The sequence below is a fragment of the Hippocampus guttulatus genome, chromosome 1 (assembly GCF_054856545.1).
Source record: "Hippocampus guttulatus isolate MCC_2025c chromosome 1, RoL_Hgut_1.0, whole genome shotgun sequence".
Lineage (NCBI taxonomy): Eukaryota > Metazoa > Chordata > Actinopteri > Syngnathiformes > Syngnathidae > Hippocampus > Hippocampus guttulatus.
In genome coordinates this window covers 17,630,275-17,651,933 of record NC_141261.1, presented here as the reverse complement: position 1 = coordinate 17,651,933, position 21,659 = coordinate 17,630,275, and the positions used below count along the sequence as shown (strand labels likewise).

Genomic DNA, 21,659 nt, shown 5'->3' with positions numbered 1-21,659 from the left:
TTATTGCTTTTGATTTTGGCCTGGTGTTTATGGCCTCTTGATATTTTGTTTGTTTATTCTTGGTGTTCCCTGGCACATTGCCTTTTGCAAGCGCTTTTCTTCATATATTGTTTCTCCGAGCTCCTTTTGAACGGCGATTTCTGTTTGTACTCTATCGGTGAGCTTTTCTGTAAATAAATATTTTTTATCGCAATTTGTCATTCGGTTCGGTCCAGAACCTGATAAGGACATTTATTGGTCGATTGATGGATCAAACAGTTGTGAATTTTGCCGTTATGCTCCTCGTTAGAGAACAGCAACTTGTGTAAAAAGTACTGAAATGTTTAACGGTTGGACATGTGCATTCAAAAGCTTAGAGAAGGTCACATTAAGTTCACCTGGAAAGGTTTGCATGCATTTTAGGCTCATCCTGAAATTTCGCCTGAAAGCCAAATATCCCTAACTTTTTGTGAGTCGCCTATGTGCATGTTTTTGGAGATCACATGGGGGTCAAAACTCCTGATGCGCTCCAAATGGACTGTCGACTCTTGTGGGGAAAAAAATGCTGTTTTTGTACCTTTGTTGAGTTTGGCCACTCGTCACATCCCAGCATGCATTGTGGTATCCTATGCTGAACTTTTTTCCATCGTAAGGACATAATCATTATCCTGCAAGTGTGTTTGTGTTACCATTAGTTCATTGAAGTGTGAAATTGGTGTTGCACTTTGTAAACATGAAACCGTGACTGTGCAACACAGTAAAACCCTGAGGTAGTGCACCTAAGACTCGGGCAGCTCTTATGTAGTGTTTCATTGTGCTATAGTGAACTGTAACTTCTGTTAAGAGTCTCTTTCTCTCGTAGACTGCAAGCATCAATGTGATGTCACTGCAACTCAGAACAAAAGGGGTGGAGAGGAAAGCGTATTGGTAATCCTATAAAGTAAAATGGGGGCTTGCAGTTAAGGGACAGTAGAGAAAAACATTTGGTCCTTGTTTCTAGTTTCTGCGAAATCTTTGTCACTAATTAGCATGTTTGCAAGCTGGCTAATATAATCAAGGGCCTGTCGGATTTTTAATTAAAGGGGGCTTCCATAAATTGATGGAATTGTCTACGCCGACAAGCACTTGGAAATGCTACAGTATATGCTGGTAATATGCAAACTGTACAGTATACTGAAGACCTCAACAAATGAAGACAATCCTCACATTCATGTCAACTCCAATCCTTGACTGAATCTCTTGTTGGCATTAGGTTGACAATATCATGGGGTTTCAGAGGCTCTCGATTAACTGTAATTACGCATTTGCTAATTAATCTTGTATTTCTCCAGATATTTATAATCCAGCCGAATGAAAGTTTTCTCTTGTCGACAGCCTAATTGAACCACATTTCTGTGTAATTGTGTCCCAGCTCCTCAACGTCTCCACACCTACCACAACGTGACTCAAACTCACAGCGAGAGATTGTTTGGCGGTTTTAATTACCAGAAGCCTTTGCTGATGTTATCCATACGTGGTGGCCCAGAGAGTCTTGAAAGCATTTCAATGCTTAGAGATATGAAGTGTGCATACACGGACGGGCATGCTTTCCAAGTGGCTCCTCACCTGGCGTGCGCTGGGGAGTGGGGAGCACGAGTTAATCGAAGGATCTCCTGTGAAGCCATAATGAGCCAGACTGGTATGAGCACAGGTTTGGAGACTCCGGCATGATTCATATTTAAATGTTGTGGGGAACCGCTGTGGTAATTGCACTTCCTAGTTCGTCGAGGAAGTGACTTTACTGAAACGTTCTGTTTCAAGCAGTCTGGTAATTACTAATTACAGAGACAAGTGCATAGTAACGCCCATGCCGGCACAAAAATGAACAGAGTTTGTAAGGTCACTCTATTGGGGCACTCGTAGCGTTTCTTTCAACTTTTGAAAAACAAGCACTTGTAGGTTTCATTGTTATGTGCCAGCACGAGAAAGACATTTGTGCGAAAGGAGGTGCAAACCAAATGGAACCAAATTTGTTCAATGTTGCAACAGCATAGTCCGAGTTCTCCTTTTGAACGCCTCCCTTTGTGGAATGGAGCACGTTCTTTCTGTCTGTTAGGACAGAGGTGGGCAACTCTGGTACTCGAGGGCACTATATTGCATGTTTGAGATGATCCCCTCTTCCAACACACCTGGTTCAAATGAAAGTCTGATAGCAGTCCTGGCTATTCCAATCTGGGAAGTTGGAGGAGGGACACTTTTCAAACATGCAAGACAGAAGCCCTCGAGCACCAGAGTTGCTTACCCCTTTGTTAGGAAGCGTTTGTGTATCACATGTGTTTTCACACTTTTAGTCAAAGTGCATGGTATCATTTTGAAAGTTCATAAATCTCTGTTCAATTTTTAAATCGATTTTTTTGGTAACATTTATTTTGCAAACCTTTGGAATTATTAACCCTGGGGGATTTTTGCAAGTTCACTGCAAAGGAGACAAACCTCAGCCTAGACAGTATATGATCCTTGTCAGTTTTTGAAATACTGCAAGATAATTACGTTCGCTAGGATCAAAGGTTGAGTTTTATCTTGTGAAAAAAAAAAAGTTTCCTTTCTGCTTCTTCTCTTTGACTATACAGACACGTGCACATTCTCCCTTTTAAAAGTTAAATCCCAAAGTACATAGATATGAAAAGTCAGCGTTGTTGTCAAAGAAACTCGAAGTATGTTGCAGAGAAATGATGGTAATCCCTCAGCATGATTCAGTATATGACCGGGTGTGAAGTGAGTGATGATAATGACCTTTCCAGGCTGTGCAGTGAAATGAACGAGTAATACCCTTCACTTTATCAACTTATCTGTGTGTTTCTTTCTGGAAATCTCTACTTGTCACTTGATAAATGCAAATGGGGAAAGAAGATGTATACCCAGGCCAAGGCACACTCTTTCAGGCCAAGCAATTGGATGTTGCCCCAAGATGAACAATGATCAGTTGCTTAAGTGTTGCTTATTGTCTCCTTTTACATATAACACAGGATGTTGAAAAGAAAGAAATTGTTTCCTTTCGTCGATTGGGAGTTGAATTATTACATCTCTTCGAAAACACTTTCCTTATATTACGGAATCTTACGAAAATGAAGTGTAGTTATAATGCTATAACCTTAACCACTTTGAAATTATTGCATTATGGTGAATTTTTGTCAGAAATACAACAAGAGGGGTACAGCATGTCGGCCATTCCATAACGCAGCAAACTTGTACAAGCCAGTTTGAACCCACATAAGAGCTTTAAAACTACAGTAGCCATCTACCAAAGTCACTTGTTAATGTTGCTGTCGATCACAATGTAAAACGCTGTTCAGAACATCGCCTTGTTTTAATCCAAACTAAAACGTATTCTTGGCCTATTCCAGCCCAGCGTATCATCCTTGGACGCACAGTCCAAAATGTATTTTGTTGCTCTCGATCTACTCTCATCTTGACCTTCTTCTGTTGCTCCCTCCGCATCCTCTTTGATTGATCTATGTACCTTTGCTGGCTGGATAAGAGGAGACCTTTTCTGCCGTTTCCAGAGAGCCCTGTATCACTCGAGTTACTTCCCCCTGAGTGACTGGCCATGAAAAGCCCAATGGTGGTACAGATGGATGTTATTTGAAGGTGAGAGGCCTGGAGAGGCAGCCTGTCACTGTGCTTAACTGAAAAGTGCTAATTGTTGTTGGGATGACACACTTTTACATGTCCTGGATACAAATGCAGCATCTGACAGAGACAACCGGGTGTCCATTCCATTCAATTTAATTGCACATAAGTGTCTTATGATGGCTGTGGTTGGTGTTTGTCATTTAGCTCTTATGAAACCTTGTTGTGATCATAGAATATACTTTCTTTTTCTTTTTTTTTATAAATACATACTGTATCCAAATACAAGAGGTTTACTCTTTACGCATAAACAACCATTTCGGGAAGCTTTTCTTTTTGCCACCCTGTGCTGCTGCACAGATTGCTCATGCCGGGAAATGCCACTGCTTCTGATCATTATTAAACAAGAGCGCTGTTGTGTTTTGATCTCATGCAGCACACAAAAACAAACACACACATACTGGGGAGGAAAATAAAACTTGTTAAAATGTAGTTGTGGCATGCGTGTGTCGCTGGTAAAATAATATCAAAGTCAATAACGTGAACACGGAATATGTTCAAGTTTTCTCTGATGGTCACTTGTGGATTATTTTGGTTTTAACCAGCATTTTAAAATAGGAAGGGACTGACGGCGCCACGGTGCATGAGTGGGTTAGCAAATCTGCCTCATCGTTCTGAGGTTGGGAATTCGAATCCAGGCGACCCGCCGCTTGCCCAAATTCAACTGGGATAAGCTTCCATCACATCCACCACCCTAATGAATATAAGCTGCATGGAAAATAGGTGGATGGATGAAATAAATGGGTCAAAGGAGGATTAGATCGAGGGCCCCCTGTTACCTGGGTGCCTCACATTGTTGGCTAAAAGCAACGCAGACCACAACACTTGACCCTGAATAAAGGTCATGACAGTTGATAGAAGTGTACAGTAATGGAAATTCTTCAAGTCATCACTGTGTGCGCTTTTTACAGGATATTTTATCAACTCTCACATCAATTTTGTCCAGTCTGAAAATATATATATTTAAATATTTGTTGAGCCCACTCCCTCATGGTGCTGGTGTGCCACAGTTGACCGATAAGCATTTCAAATTGGACCGTACCAAGGGAATATTGGACAGGTACCACACGGAATCACATTGTTAGTCAAAAATAGACCCTGATACAGGTATGTCTGTGACACCACCTCATTTCTAACCATAACACCGAATCAGAAAAATCACATACAAATGCAAGAAAATGGATGACCGCTTTGGATTTCCCTGATTTCTAGCATGTCTTGGTCATGAAATGTGATGTGATCTTGACCTAAATCACAACAGTGCACAATGAACCACGTAACCCAGAATAAAAGTATGATTGCCTCATATTACATATGCACAACAAACAGATGGATAACTAGTTTAGAAATCTGAGTCCTTGCAATAGATCACCATTTTAATTGGAGAAGAAATTTGTAATTTCAGCAAGAAACAAAGTTGTTATGGCATTTCAGATTGGGCTCCCGGGCCTTAAGTTTGAGACCTGTGGTGGAAACATTCACAGTGCAGGGTGGAATTTAGGGCCATTCCTTACAAACAACACTGTTTCAGTTCAGCAATATTATTGAAGTGTTTAGTGTGGGAAAAGGAATCTGAGTCATGGGCCATTTCAACTGGTGTATTTTCTTCTCTTGAAACCATTCAACTGTTGATTTACTTCTGTCCTTTTGAGATGTTGTCCTGTTGTATCGCCAATCTGCTGTCAAGTTTCAAATGGCTGGCATATGGTCATACATTTCCCTTAGAACATTTTTTGAAACTTAGGAATGAATTTTCCTGTCAAAGGTAGCTTTACGTCCAGGCCCTGAGGTAGTAAAACTGTCCCAAACCACAATGCCCCTTCCATTATACAGTACATAACTGTCTGGAATGATGGTGGTGGAGGGTTATTCTTTTTTCTTGTAGCCGTATATTAACTTTGAAGTTCAAATTCAAATAAAGCTATGCAGCAATTCTTTATTTTGTTTGAATTGATAGTATATTTGCCGGGGTTTTTTTCTTTTTAATGGATGAGCGGTACTATTCTGCCATGATCAAGAATCTGTCAAGCCTGAGATCAACTCTGCTGAGGTTGTTAAACACACCATCACAAAGTCACGGGCCCACTTGGTAACTTCCACTCCGTTCTTCATTGAGGTTATAAATTTACCACCGAGGCCTGGATGTGCTGTGACAACTCTGATGGAAGGCTGGCCTGCTCACCTGTGATTGCGTGCGTGTGTGTGTGTGTGTGTGTGTGTGTGTGTGTGTGTGTGTGTGTGTGTGTGTGTGTGTGTGTGTGTGTGTGTGTGTGTGTGTGTGTGTGTGTGTGTGTGTGAGTGTGTGTGTGAGTGTATGCACATGTATGGACACAGGCAATTTGTGCAGTTGTTTATAAGTGAATTGGAGAATCTCTTCCCATCGTTATCAAGAGGAGCAAAAATGCACAAAGACACGTGGCGGTGCATCTGCAAAACAATATCTCTGCCTCAAGTATGCTTCCCTTCCACTGATTATTCATCGTTTCTCTATGTGAAATATTTGGCTCATTCTCCAGCTCCAATGTCGTCTTTCCGAGTCGGAAGCAGACGCGAGCGCTCATCCAGGCAGGAAGGAAATAAATTGTATCTAACCTCGCTTGTCACACACATGCACTTGAATCATGCCACCATATTTTTTAATGTGTGCAAATCTTTATCCGTGTGCCATGTACAATGGCTCAGAGATGTTATCATCGGAGACAGACCAGCTTGGCTCAATGGGGGTGGCAAATTGACAATAGTATTAGAAAAAGAGAGCAATCTGATCGCATCCCATTATGGGCGGCTTGCAGATGAATATGATTAGCTTTTCATTCCTCCTAATGGGATGCTCTTCTGAAAAGGGGAGGAGATTAAATGTTACATAGTGCTTGTTATTGCCTAATTTGGATAAAAAAAAGAAAAAAAGAAAGTTCTCGCAGGGGATGATGAATACTTGCCGGTTTTGGTTTTATTGTTCATCATGTGTAGGGTGTGTTTGGTGAGATGGATTTGACCTTTTTATATCTCATTTGGCATGCCCGTCAGACATTACTCATTGTCCTTAATGGCGGACGTTTTGTGGACCAGTCTGCTTCATTTATCTAAGCAGAAGAGGCAAGCTCCACATAGGCATGCTTGGATGAATTTGGTGTGAAAGAGCTTGACTGCCTTGTAACACGATCAGTCTCAAAACCGGTCAGATTGAAGTCCTTCCCGTCAATGTACAGGCACGTCTGAGCCATTATGTGTGTGTTAATAACACTTGCAATGGACTAGATTTATTGTGCTCCACTCAAGGTTATTGAAGGCTGCACATTGCAGATGCATCTGAGAAACAATGTCTAGAGTAGGACACTACATTTTTGTACCTCATATGGTATCTGTCATTGATTTATATACTGTTGTTGGACAAGAAGTGTCAGGGATCTGCAAATTTACGGACAGAATGGAATTGTAGTCCACAAACGTGAACTTGGTGAACAAAAATATTTATTTCCAGAAAATAACAGGTCATAAAACCAACATAGTAAAACAAAAATCACTGGTACAACACCAGGATAATAAGTGAACCAAAAGTAAGATAAGACAACTAAGCAGCATAAGAAAATGGAGAAAATGAAAACTTGGTGCATCTAGAAGAATTTGTGTCTTGGAAGTAGTGCTATGAACAAGGCCAATTTTCCAACACATGAAGGCAGAGAACTCCTTAAATTGTCGGCTTGATTCCATGAGCAGCAGGTGTGCAACCCGGAGGAGAGGCCCTCCACTGCCACCTGCTGGAGATACACAACAACAGAACATGACAAGAAGCAACGCAAGTTGTTATCGTGCTATCTATATATCATGTTATCGTGAATCTGAACATGGTTTCCCCACTAAACACAGCATGCATAGTATTATTTATTTATATTGAGTACAAAGATTGATATTCTGGTATTGGCTCAATATATTGATTCCTTTAAACACTTCGCCACTTCTCAGGGTCATTGGTGAGCTGGAGTCTATCCCAGATAACTTTTGGCAAGCTTTGCTGCCGTAATCAGTTATTGGCTGTCATCTAGACATGTTTTTCAAACCACCCAAGTTACATATGTGAAAACAATTTGTTGTGGTTGAATTAAAAATGCATTTTTTAAACTTAATTTCATAATTCCTCATATAACGCAGTCAAGGTTCTATCCTTGTACAACGCAGTCAAGGTTCTATCATACAAACAAAGGGAAAGCACATATGATTGAGGGTGCGATTCGAGGGAGTCCTCGGTGATTGCAGCTTTATGCATTTTATTCCCACTAGTGCTCCCTCACCACTAAAGTGTATTTCTATTTTCACCGTCTGACATATCACCTTGCTTTCTGCAGGGGTGACAATGATGAGACAAAGGCAAGGCGTTGCTCTATTTTGCCGCTGTCTTTCCAGCTCTCTCTCTCAGCTGTAACTCACCTTCCAGCCTTTTGGGGCAAACCAAACTAAAAATATATTATGTTTTAAAAACTCAAAGATGCTTGACAAGTCGCTTTTCGGTTTTTGTTGCTGTTCTATCCTGCGTACTATTCCTTCTCATGTTTAGCTTATGCACATCAATTGACAACTGAAAATGACAATCTCATGTTGGTCCTGGTGAGAGTAGATCTTTCAGTAGGCATTATCATTTGGAATCTAATGCATTCACTTGGGCATTTTTTGAGGCTGCAGATCTGACTTGTAACTACCTGCAGCCTTTGCTCTCAAATGATATTTTTTAAAAACAGATTCAGAGAGAGATTTATTCTTTCAGTTTCCTGGTGCCTTCTTAACCTTTCCTTCATCGGTTGTCTGCCTCCTGATTTGGATTCTCCATTGGGAGAGAAAAAAAAATATTCGCTGTAATTGTTTTGTCTGCCTTCTGCACCAATAATGAGATCACCTCTGACTTTCAGATATATCACACAGAATTAAGCTGAATAACTTTGGGGAACGTTTGCCGTGTGCCTTTTAAAGTTCATGCTGTCGGTGGATTGAATATCTCATGTGAATGATGTGCAGGGGCCCAGTGGAACAAAAAAAAACCTCTCACTTTGGACCTCTCCACATCTTTGCCATTAATCAAAATGACCTTTTTCAAAGGCCCAAGTCAGTCACGGGCACTTAGCTCATGGAGCTTTCGCTTTGCCGTCCCTACAAATCTGTCTAAGATGTTGCCTTTGTCCCTGTCACCCTCTTGCAGGTATGGAGACATGGTTCCGAAAACGATTGCAGGGAAGATCTTTGGTTCAATCTGCTCTTTGAGTGGGGTGCTGGTAATCGCCCTGCCTGTTCCTGTCATCGTGTCCAACTTTAGTCGCATCTATCACCAGAACCAGAGAGCAGACAAACGGCGGGCGCAGAAGGTACAGGTGAACACCATTTTTATTTGCTTCAACTGGGCTCCAGAGGCTTGGACCTCCAGACCTGCACCCCACTGGGCAGTTCTGACTTCTTCCAGATTTGAGGACTACCCAGGTTCTTTGAGATGGACGATGGGTGTAAAACGCCCGCTTGTAGGACTATAGTGATGCACCGCATTCGCTTTTGACATACATTTTGACCATCTGGAGTTCTCTTGATGCTGTCTGCACTTTTGCATAGGCTTATGTTCTGGGTTGACTTTTTGGGGATATTCATTAATTGTATCAAGAATGGCCAATTTCAATTAGGAAGAGAGGCCATAATTTTTCATCAGAGCTTCGGGGGGGGGCACATAAAGACACACGTGCTCACCAGATGGATGACAAAAATACCATTTTGAGTATGGACAAAATACACGCCAGCTCACGAAAAGCAAAAATCTGCATGTCATTGCCAGACATAGAAATGCATTGGGAAAATGGGAAAAAAAAGGAAAAAGAAAGAGAAAGGTTGGAAGGATGACAGACATTTGCAAACCGTTTTTCCTGTCTCTATCTAATTTTGAACATGTTCAAAATGTCGTTGCGACAGAAAAAAAATGTCTGAGCCTGTTGAAACTGCAAATGTCCGGCGTATGTCTTTGCGCAAACACATACAAACCTGCTCAGTGCAATACAAGCTTTCCAGTAAAAAGCAGGGGTTGACTCCTCCCTTACAAAAAAGAAAACAAAAATGCTGAAAAACAATCTGAAAATATGTGAATCTGTGGGTATCAAACTGCTAGTATGTATATGAAATCTCGCTTGGCGCGAAATCTCGGCGGTGACGAAGGGGCGCGTCTACCAAGCGATCGTGCGGACCATCCTTCTTTATAGTTGTGAGACTTGTCCTTTGAGAGTGGCCGACAAGCGCAAGCTGGAAGTCTTCGACACCGATTGCCTCCGCCGTATCCTCCGCCGCCGCCAATCGGACCGGGTCAGGGATGTTCTCCTTCCTGCTCCTTTGCCAGCCGAGCGCAAGCGTTGTGGTGGACAAGTCAAGACCTGGGCCACCACGATGAAAGAACACCTCGCGTACCTTTCCGGCCCCTAGGTGGTGGGTCTGCGACAGTGGAACCAGGACTGGCTGAGGCTGTTGGTTGACCTGGCACAGGATTGCCGCGCTTGGCCCGCCATGATCGGGGATGTCGTGCGTGCCAAGGAAGAAGCCGGTTCAACCGGCCAAGGGTGAAGGCCGTTGCAAACAAAAAAACTGCTAGTATGTAGATAGATAGATAGATAGATAGATAGATAGATCTGGGCCACATCCTGGCCAGTGGGCTCCTCGTCAAGTCAATCAAACCTGTTTTTAAACTAGAGCATATATCAAACATAGATCAGGTAAATATGCATGTGTTGTTTATGTTTAGTTTTAGCCTTCAGACATGAACAATAATTGTGTTACATGTGACAAATTTCTTCACAGCCTCAGCTGCTCCAAATACAAACTGGGGCTGCTAATCATAGTTTGAGGGCAAATCTGACTGTCCTCATTCTTCTGTGATGCATTGTAGTATTGTTTGTACACAGCTGAGAGACCCATTCCTCTTTCTAAGAAAGCTATTAATTTAATACTTTAATTAATGTCGTCATTTGCATAGAGCTGCATCATACTCGTAGACCATGTTTCCAGTACTTTGCCTTTCTGGATAAATAAAGTAACCAAAATGTGTAAAACAGCATTAAGTATGATGCGGTGTCATTTTATGCCACTGAATAGTACAGCCACAACAATGAAAAGACGGTTTAACGAATCTCACAGGGTAAGTGAGCATTATCTATTCATTGTCTGCCATTCACTTGTGCAAGGATACCTAAAAGAGGTAGCCAATGACAGTGATTATGTGCTGTTGATGTCGACAAGACAGACGCGTTTGGTGACAAGGAAGGCCAGAGGCAAAGTGGAAGCAGGCTAAGCAAGCGTAGTAACAGGCGAGTGCTCGAAGCGACATGGGTCCTGTGTTCTTTCCTGAAATAGCCCTCATCCAGATGAGGTGCGATTTAGAAGGTCAGAACATGTCTGTCTGCCTTGTGTATGAATGCAATTGTCCTACTCTTGGTGTGCTCGCAATACGCCCATGTCCGCAGGGCCTCACCCAAAAACAAACCGAATGATTTTTTTTTTTTTTTTTTTTTTTTGGGTCACATGAATCGTTGTTTAGTACGACAGCAAGCAAGCAATCTCTGCCTTTAGTGGAGAGGAAAATTGTTTAAAATGCTACAGGTAGTTTGAAGTGCAGTGCAGTTTTAACATCATCGACCTCAGTGAAGTTGGTCAGCTGGATAAACCTTGACACAGTATGTACAGAATAGTGGCACATCAGCGTGACAGAAACATCATCAGCCGTGCCGCAGGAAATTAGCCCCCAAGCTCCCAGGCCACTGCAAGAAAAATGGAAGGGAGCTTTATCTTGTCATAATTCTACCTTTGGAACACAATTCCATGTGATAATTGAAAGCATACAACAAGGTTTATAGCCTTTTCCAAACTAAAACTCGGGGTGCTGAAAAAGACTTGCCTGAAAAGAATACTGACCAAAAATAATGTCGCGTCTCTTAGATAAGTAGACAAAATGAACATCATAATTAACCTAACGTGCATTGTCGGTGGTTAGTGTGTGGCTGTCTTGTGCAATGTGAATGAGGTTTGACAAAATGTAAAACACATCGGGCAGCTGCATGTCACGGCGTGACGGTTTTGGCCTAATGGTTCTCCAATGACAACCTACGGCTTCATCCTACATCTGTTCTGCGGTGCTTCAGGCGGCTGTCAGGATTAAGTGATGAAAGAGTCGTTTTTATTCATATAGAATCAATGCAGTACATTCTGATTACTTCAAAAACGAGTAGCGTACAGGCATAAATGGGGCTTTTCCAACATCGCGCAATTCACGTTTTGTGGATGATACTGTGACAAACAAAATGTTCTTCTCCTCTCCTCTGTTAAGACTTCGGTGCTGCAAATATTACAGTCCAAACATTCTTGTATTGCGTATTGCCAGTTCGAGCGAGAGAGAGAGAGAGAGAGAGAGAGAGAGAGAGAGAGAGAGAGAGAGAGAGAGAGAGACACGGCTTTGACTGCTGTTTTATAGCAACTCAAACGTCCATGTGTTCAGTTCATTACATGCTAAATCACATGAGTTTTCTGTGCTTGGAATATGTTGGCAGACAAGATTTAATCGCTCAACACGATGATCACTTCAGAGACACAAGATTTTATTACCTTTTATATGGTCGACAGTCAATGCTCAACCCCAGCGATAAATTACTCTGACATGTTTTATATTCCTACATGCCAACACCATCCACGCCACACAGTGTTCTTTAATGCTCCATAACCTTAACTATGTATGACCTTCCCGAATATTATGCCAACCAATTAGCAAATATAACCGGCCATTAAATTCAGCATCACCCGGCATTACCCACACGGAAAATCAATTCTACCTCAGATAATTTTCTTGAATAACAGCAGTCAAGTGTTCTGTATTTCACAGTATTTAAAGATTGTGGAATAGGGCAGTCAGGATGGCTACCCGATGACGTTTGGTGTTCCTTCCTCAACCTCTTTATCTCTCCTCTCGTGTTCTATTTATTTTATTACGTGCCAAGTAACCACGTTCTACATCCATCTCAATTCAGGTCGAATTCCTATTAATTCTGGGTCCCCGTTACAATTAGCCATACTTCTAGCTGGCAGTTGAGAGACAGCCCAGATTTCTCTTACTCCTTGTGGCTGTGCGTGGGCAGCATCTGCAGCTGCAAAACAAATTGTTACACTCCTCGCTAATTTTAACTGCACCCAAGGTATGTGTGCACCTTTCCTACTTGTGCAATTTATGAATAAGATAAGATAAGATAAGATAAGATATCCTTTATTAGTCCCACACTGGGGAAATTTACAATTACAATATTCATAATTAATATCAATTAAGACAATCCACAGTTCACTGTTAATATTAATGGTGTCATGCTTGGTGTTTATGTCGCATTTAGAGATGAAACAGAATTTTAATTTTACATTATGGTAAATTATCACAGGATTATTATCAATATACATGATATTTCTGCAACAAATATGAACAAAACAACATGTGCACATATCTAAAGCATTGCAAATTAGATTTTGACTCAGAAAAAAGAAATGCACATTGGAAATTGTAAACAGGCAAGCAAAATCAATCTGTATGCATGCAAAATCCCATCAAATGTATAGGAAGGTTTGTGTGATGAAGTTGGTGGAGGACCCAAGCACAGGAAAGGCAGGCGTCCAGGATGTACTAACAAGTGTTATTCTTTAAAAAGAAACAAAAAAACACAAAAAGGTTAAACAAAAAGTATTACAGCAAAATACAATTTAAAAAAACATTTACTGTATTTGCCGCACTATAAGGCACACCTAAAAGCATTCAATCTTCTCAAAAGCTGACAGTGCGCCTTATAATCCGATGCGCCCTATCTATGAATCAATATTCTGATTTCTTGGACGTAGTATTTTAAATGTTCTGTCAAGTGTTTTGTTACAGCTGCAGCGGTTGTGAAAGCTCTACATAAATAAAGCTACATTGTATTGTAATACCTTTAATTCAGCTCCATCGAGTGGATGCATAACGCAACCGCAGCCGCTTTTGTAGCTTCTATCCTATGCGCCTTATAATGCGGTGCGCCCTAGATATGAAAACAGTTTTAACATACGTCATTCAATGAAGGTGCGTCTTATACTCCGAAGCGCCTTATAGTGCGGAAAATACGGTAATTGAAGTGAAAAAAACATTAACAATGAACCCCCACGGAAATACAAAAAAACTGACAAGACAATGAGGCACGCCTGGGCAGGTCTAGCTTTCAGTCATAAATCCCTCTTCTGGCCTGTAAGTGTTGAATGAATATCTGTTTCCAATTTAGTATTTAAAGACCCAGCAAATTGATATCAGTCTCAATTGTGGAGGTAATTTAATTGACTGTGCTACGCCTCATCGCGTGTTCCAGTGGACTGAGGGAGTTTTCTTCTGCCTCGGTGCACCTGACAATTTGGGGACAGAAAATAGACGAGACCTTAAACCAGGGTTAAGGAACTCCGGTTCCTCGAGAGCCGTATGCTGCCTGTTTTCGAGCCCTCCCTCCTGCAACACACCTGATTCAATTGTTCATGATGGTTTCAGGCCTCTACAGAGCTTGCTGATGAGCTGACGATTTGAATCAGGTGTGTTGGAGTTGGGTGGGATCTAAAACAAGCAGGATATGGCTCTCGAGGAACCGAAGTTCCCTACCCCTGCATTACACCATCATAAATCAGGTCTAATTTGTGGTGCTGTTGGTGTAACGCAATATTTGTGGATTTGATCGAAGGGCAGGCAGACAGATTCTGCACTCCGCTGATCCGTCTGGTGGATGTCAACGTATTTTATTAATAAATATGACAACCACGTGCGTTTGATTTCCCAAGTGTTAGGTTTGTTGTATTCATTTTATGTTGGAAGGTAAAGATTTGTGCTTATGTGCTCAAATGTCTGTCTTGTGTAGTGATGGGTCCAGCGACACCGATGCGTTGACGCATGCGCCGGGCTCACAGAGCAAACCACGTGTCGGTGCATGTGCTGCTTCATTACGTCACGTGATTGACACGTGAACTGCACCGGCGCAGTTTAGACTGCATCGGCTGCTAATTGACACATCGGCTGCATTGACACAGTCCAGGCTGCTAATTGACACATCGGCTGCGTTGACACAGTCCAGGCTGCTAATTGACACGTGAACTGCACCTGTGCAGTTTAGACTGCATCGGCTGCTTGGCACAGTCCAAGCTGCGCCACTTAGTCCAGGGGGCGTCGACTCAGTGCAGGGGGCGTTGACGCAGCAAAAGCCCGCACAGTGTATCCTAAGGAAGTGCGTCTGGCGACACGATGCCGATTGCCGAAACAAGCCAGACCTCACCCTCGCTCGAATAAAAATATATGTTTGGGCAATACGGAAAACACACTGATTATCAGAAAAAATGTGTCCGTCTGACTTCGAGCGTCATGTTGGCTGTCATATAATAGGCTATTATTATATGAGAAGTGCTTTATGAACCTTTGTACTGTACGTCATACTCCAGTTGATTGAGAGGTCCCGCCTATAAGGGGGAGTTCCAGAAAGTGACTGCGAGTGAGCACACCGCATGTTTGATGACTCTGCCACGTTGCTATTAAAAGTCACATAAAACGTAAACCTTGTCTGCTGACCATCATTACATCGGCTAGGCTAGTTTAGCTGTTGTCGTAGTTCAAAGCTTAATATGTGGCGTGGGTTGGGTCGGCGCCGCGAGTACGTGCTCGCGCTCACAGCAGAGAGCAGCAGACTATCGACTGCTGAGACGCGCTTCACTCGAGTGACGTTGCTACAGTACGTGCATATTATGGAGCAGCTTCCGGACAAATACAAATTGTCCGCCGTGTAGAGCCATTTTGATCTCCTTTTGGAGAATAAGGTATTTATTAAAATCTCCTTGTCTCTCCAAGTGCCTCTCGGATTTTTGACATGTCTTATTCCATTGTGTGTGTGTGTTCTCCACAACAGGGGAAATAGCATGCATTAAACGCAACAGACTGAAATTTAAAACACTGGAGCATCTTATTTTTCTAAATCAAAATTTGTGAAGACAAAGCCCACAAGCATCCTCATTCACATGATTTTCACATTATTGAAACACATTGAATGATACAATATGAATGCATCGATGTGAATGAAATTGTCAAAGGTCAATGTCATCTTTGTTGTCAAATATGCTTTATGTATGACATGCAGCATAGATGAAATTTCTTCCTCTCAATCCTCAGTGCATACATGCATGCAAACATGCTGTGCATTAAACACACACAGCTAAGAAAGGATAGCAGCTACCCTGTATAAAAAAGACATGTAAACAGTATAGGCAATATAAACAATATAAACAGCATAAACAACAACATAAACAATGGCGCTTGTGGCTATTGTGGGTAGAGTGAGGTAGTGCATTGTATACACGTCATCATCAAATCAGTTTGTTCAGTCTGTCAAGTGGGTTGGCTGCAGGGATTTTGAAGGTCCAGCAGGTGGCAGTGGTCAGCGACACAGTATCAACACAGTGTGTCATTGTGTCGACACGCCTCTTGAGTCCTCATGGACCCATCACTAGTCTTGTGGTGTAAGCCACACGCTGAATAGCATGGGCCAGTGTGTTTAATAAATGGCTGGCTTTGCCCCAAGTGTCTCTTTTATGTGGACCCACACACCGACACAACAATAAGGAAAGAGTTCACGCCGCAGGTGAGCCCGCCTGTCGGCCAAAAGAAGTCCTGGTTAGTTTGCATGCTAGCTGAAGGCTAGCGCCTCTCGTTATGGCATAGGATATACAGTATTTCGGTCATCGGAGGCCTGAAACAGATGTCTTCAACATGTATGGGTGTGGAGGAATCAGAAAGATGCCAGAAGTTGAGGATAAACTTGAGAGGAGCATCGTTTGAGAACAATCTCTTTTTTTAAATGTTGAAATTTGGCAGGGTTGTTAACGCTCTTCTCTGTGGTGTGTCAAATTTACAAGACATTTATTTCCACTTTACAGGGATTTTAAGTGCCAATTCAATGTAATTGTGTTCGCCAATAAACTGTGGCATGTCTCCTGCTAATCTTTGGGTATCCTAACAAATGGCAACATCATTATTCTATTAAAGGATTTGTCACAACACTAAACAACCATCAAACACGCTGAAGTAATGTGTTGGCCAAAAAAATGTGCCTTATCCCGCACTAGAGCTTGTTGCATGCGTGACCTTTCACACCCGAAGAGCTTTTCATGCGAACTAATTACTTCCTGAGCCTCACGTAAACATTCTGTCACTTGATGAGAATGATGATGATGATGGCATAGTTGTAGTCCTTTTAAATCGTATTTTGGTCTCCACTCTTCATCACTCATGAAAAGTACACTCTGTCTGAGTTTATTGAGTTTATCATTGCAGTGTTTAGCTTTGTCACAGTGAAAAGATAATCACTGCCAGTGACTGCAGTTGGACTGCCACAAGGTTAACACTTTTTTTTTTTGTAGCACGAGCACGTATATTGTAGTTAAAAGGTGTGACAATGGAAGACATATAAAAACATTGGGCAAATCTACTCTTACATAGCAGTCAACTCTGTGGAGTCGTAAAACTAAATGTAGTTTGTGAGTAGGTTTGAAATTGCTTTTCAACACATATTTACAATGTGTTGATGACTCTGGTCATGACGTATGTGCAAGTGCGAGTGTGCGTGTGTGTATGTATGTTCTCTCTCAAACTAGAATTATTTGGGCATTAGCAAGTGGTGGAATGGTTTTATGGGTATAATCCTGATTTGATCCCATCACGGTAAGATTTTTGTTTTATTTATTTATTTATTTTTACTGTTTTGTCTGCAGTACACTCACCCGTGTTAATGAAAGCCATCTGCCCATGGTTTCTCACGCTCCAGTAATACATTGGTCTGTAACTGCGCTCAAGTCCCAAAGGCCCAAAAATCTAGCTGGGCTGCAGAAAAAAAAAAAAAATAGTTCCAAATGTCCACTCCACCCTCGCACATCCACAATTTCTGCATCGTAACCAGTCACTGGTGAGATAGTCCCAATCCCAACGCAACATAAAAGAGTTACAGTAATGTTTGTGTGTTCGAGAGACAGAAAAGAATTAGACAGCATGAGACAAAAGGATTAAAGAGGAATATGAAGAAGTTGCATTAGTGAAAAATCCCTCACCGAAACAGTCAAGGCAAGGTTTTTGGGTGTGTGCAGGTCCTGCATTATTTTTACCTTCTTCATTACGTAAGTCATTTATGAAATGTGTATTTAAATGAACGGGATCTGTTGCTATGATTGTTAGATTTTAAATGACAGCACATTATTATCCATATGAATCTAAATTTGGCTCATTTTATTGTCTCTGGTTACCCTCCCTCACTCATTATTTCATATTTTTTCACCGAAGTGATTTGGGTGCGAACACATTCTAATTCACATTCTATTTTATTTTATTTTATTACATTTGTCTAACAGCAGATATCCATGTGCATTTTTCTTGTATTTTGAGTAATATATCTGGCTGAGGATTTCAATTTGTTCCAGCAAGACCATGCGTTGGCATCATCCGCATCAACTTGTTTGATAACTGGTACATCGATGCATGTGGAATCCATCGCTGTAGCTTGCCAACGAACCCATGCTGCAATGCATGGGCCACCCTCCAAACAAGCACGCTTTGCGCTCACGATTCACGCAGCTCACATTATTCATGCAAACATTCCTTGAGATGAATAGATCATTCACTCTTTAAAATTCATTGGCGGAACAGCAACGGGAAATGAAATGTCCCCATGCTGAGGAGCTGCAATTTGTTTTACACCCGCTTTTAATGGGGAATTCCTGCCCTTTGCCATTACAGTCATTCTATTACCCCGAACTGAGTCATCCTCAGTCCTGTCCAAGCCTTCTTGGATGGGAGGTGAAACCTCGAAGACAACCAGAGGAGTCCAGTGGCGATCCGTTCCACGCCCTGAAAAAGAAATGAGCTGGATGAATGAGAGTTTCCACAAGCATCTATGGATGTGATAACTAGTAAAAAAAAAAAAAAAAAAAAAAACCTCAATGGATTTAGACGCTTGATAACAGTCTTGATCAATTTGATTCACTGTTCATTTGCTGCTTAATTCTGTGAGGGTTTATCTGCACTCATCCTAGCTGCTTCTGCTCTCCATTTTTTCTACTCAAGGAATGTGTGTTGTCATGCGGTGATTATAAATCATTCATAACTATAGCCGGAGATCAGAGTGAGTTATCACCGGAGATCAGAGAGAATGATCTAGCATCATATGTTTTGATTTGATCCTGAAGATCACAACTAATACACGAACCATGTGAAAGTGCTGTCGCTCATCAGTGGGATGTGTCAGAACAATTCCCCTATCATTCTCACACTGGAGGTGGTGCAGCTTCCAATTGACGTGACTATCAATGTCTCTCCAGAAAGCCCGCTTGGCCAGGATTCGAATATCCAAGACAGGAAGCTCCGGTGCCTTCCTCCATAGCAAGCGTAATGGCCTCTTCAACGAAGCATTGGAGCTCACGGTAAGAGCAGACAAACGCTTACGCTTCACTGCTCCTTACAGTTTGAATGAAAGGCCAAACGTTTTGAATCACGAGCAGGGAAAAAAAAAACAAACACAAAAAAGATTCGGTCCACTCTTAGAACTGGTATAGCCCATTTCCCCAATTTCTTGGCAATAAATGTTTGCATCACGAGTGCATCTATATGTTATGTTTGTTGGTTCACTTGTCTCTTGACACTTTAGCAGTTTTTGTAATTGAATCATCCTGCTAATTCAAATACAAAAAAAAACAAGCACATTAGCAGTTTACAAAAATAATGGTTTTGATATGAATTCAATTGGCAACTTATACATATATAGACTGAGCATACAAACACTGAACTTAGTTATTAAAGATGTATTGTACGCCTTCAAAGTAATGTTTTGTTCAAAGTAATGTGTTGCCTAATAGTACTATTTTAATAATATATATTGGGTCCAAAAAATATGATTACACACCTTTTTTTCTAGTTGATCGAGGGTAACGTCAGACCACGATTGGGTTGTTCATTTTAGTCACATTACTTCATGTCCAACCAGCACAGGAGCAGAAATATTGCCCTCTTGTTCATGCACATAAACACATGGCTGAAAAAGAAATAATTATGGAAAACAAGTCGTTATTAAGTCCCTGTAGGCAGCCTTGTCAGAGAAGGAGCCAGAGGCAAAATGTTATGTATGCAATGTAATGCACTGTACATCCATTAGGGGCACAAATCAATGCGCTGGCTCCATTGATCTCAACTGACGTGCCTGCAGGGTTCACGCTGATAATGTGACCCGGCTTCTGCTGCCTAGCACGTCTGAGGCTGTGACAGCTTTCTGATCGCAGTGCTGAACTCCAAACGCAAGTCTAACTCGGCCTGTTTCTTCTTTTTGTCTTACTCTCCCACGAAAGCAACTTCCGTACAAGATGAACCTCTCTGATCAGGTACTGACACCGCACCACACCTATCACATTCGATTCGTGGGTTCCTTACAGACCAGACAACACTCATCTTGGATCGTGTGTGTCATCACAGGGTTCTACTGAGGAGGAAAAACGCTTAAGTAAGTCTACCTCTCTACTCGAGAGCCAGCACCATCACCTGCTGACCTGTCTGGAGAAAACCACCGTAAGTTCAAAAGGCAAACTAATGAGTCAGCAGAATCAGCTTTGAACGATACCTGGAAATCTTTTCATGACTATGATTGTGCAACTCCACTAACAATAATGGAAGATGAACTCAAACAGTTCTCATTTGCAATGAGTTTATTATACACCATTCCCTGTAGGTGGACGTGTTTGGTTGGAAGGGCAAGACGACATGTCCATGACAGGTTTAAAAAAGAAAGTCAGCATCCGGACATAGACTGATGTGTTTCTAATACATTACACTCAGTGTCAACATCAGGTTGCTGGGGGTGGTGGTGGGGGGTAATTCAAGAGCTACCCAACAAATGAGTTTCTGTGCCTCCACCACCTGCAATGTCAAGTCTTTTCATGCAAAAAAATTGTGTGTATTATTTTATTTATATAAATCTCTAAGCCACGTGTTTCGTGAAGATTGACCCCATAGTTCCTGAGATGTAAGGATTTAAAAGGAAGGTGGTCACACCCCTTTTTGCTGAAAATGTCTAAATTTGGGTGGCCGTAGCTCATAAAACCCTGCTCCGATTGACCTAAAATTTAAAATTTGCTGTGATGCTGTCACTATCAACAAGTATACCAAGTTTCAGTAAAGTCACTTTTTTTTTTTTTTGGTTGGTTGGTTAAACCCATTTCGCATAGAAACAACCAGTACGTCTAGTGCAAAGTGCAGTGTAACTGTGCACATGGGAGAATTTTCCTTCTTTCCGTATTTTGCTTGATGGGCGCAATTAGAATAGTGTTTGTGCCGTTGTGGGAGTGAACACAGCCGACTTGTTTCCAGATCAATGAAAGGTACTCCACTCATTCCCTCTCAATGGAGCAAGCACAGGTGTGCACTGGAGTCCGTGCAGAAGATAAGAAAATAGGTTTATGAGGAATTGCAAGCAGATGATGTAGGGCTATCACAGATTACCTTTGTGAATCCATATTAAAAGAGCAATTTTGAGGTGCTCTTACAGTGGGCATTTGATGAGAAGACACGCTCTGTCCAAACTCTGACTCTCTTCTCCTTCACTGGTCTCTTGATTGCCATAGAACCACGAATTTGTGGATGAGCAGTACTACCAACAGAGCTACCTGGAGGCGGGACTTCAGAATTACTCGTCTCGAAGCCCGTCTCTCTCCAGCCAAGAGGGCGTCACTGGCACTTGCTGCACCCGCAGGAGCAAGAAGCATCACAGCCCTTTACCGAATTCCAGTGAGCCGGCACACATGCAGCCTTTGACGCACGCACGCCAACAAGGCTTGCAGGAGCTCAGCACCATCCATATTCAGCCCCTCAGCACCAGGTGGGACTCGCTGACATCGACACCAATAAGAGTTTGGTTCAATGAATCAGGGCTGCCATGGTGGGTAGT

General features: G+C 41.9%; 1 protein-coding gene across 1 annotated transcript in view; it reads left to right on the top strand.

Moving 5' to 3' along the window:
- kcnd3 (potassium voltage-gated channel, Shal-related subfamily, member 3) overlaps positions 1-21,659 on the top strand; it is a 101,752-nt gene that overhangs the window by 75,053 nt on the left and 5,040 nt on the right. Inside the window, exons 3-7 of the mRNA XM_086115600.1 lie at positions 8,837-9,005; positions 19,048-19,149; positions 20,068-20,100; positions 20,192-20,284; positions 21,337-21,590. Of these exons, the coding sequence (XP_085971726.1) occupies positions 8,837-9,005; positions 19,048-19,149; positions 20,068-20,100; positions 20,192-20,284; positions 21,337-21,590 (651 nt within the window). The remainder of the gene's footprint in view (positions 1-8,836; positions 9,006-19,047; positions 19,150-20,067; positions 20,101-20,191; positions 20,285-21,336; positions 21,591-21,659) is intronic.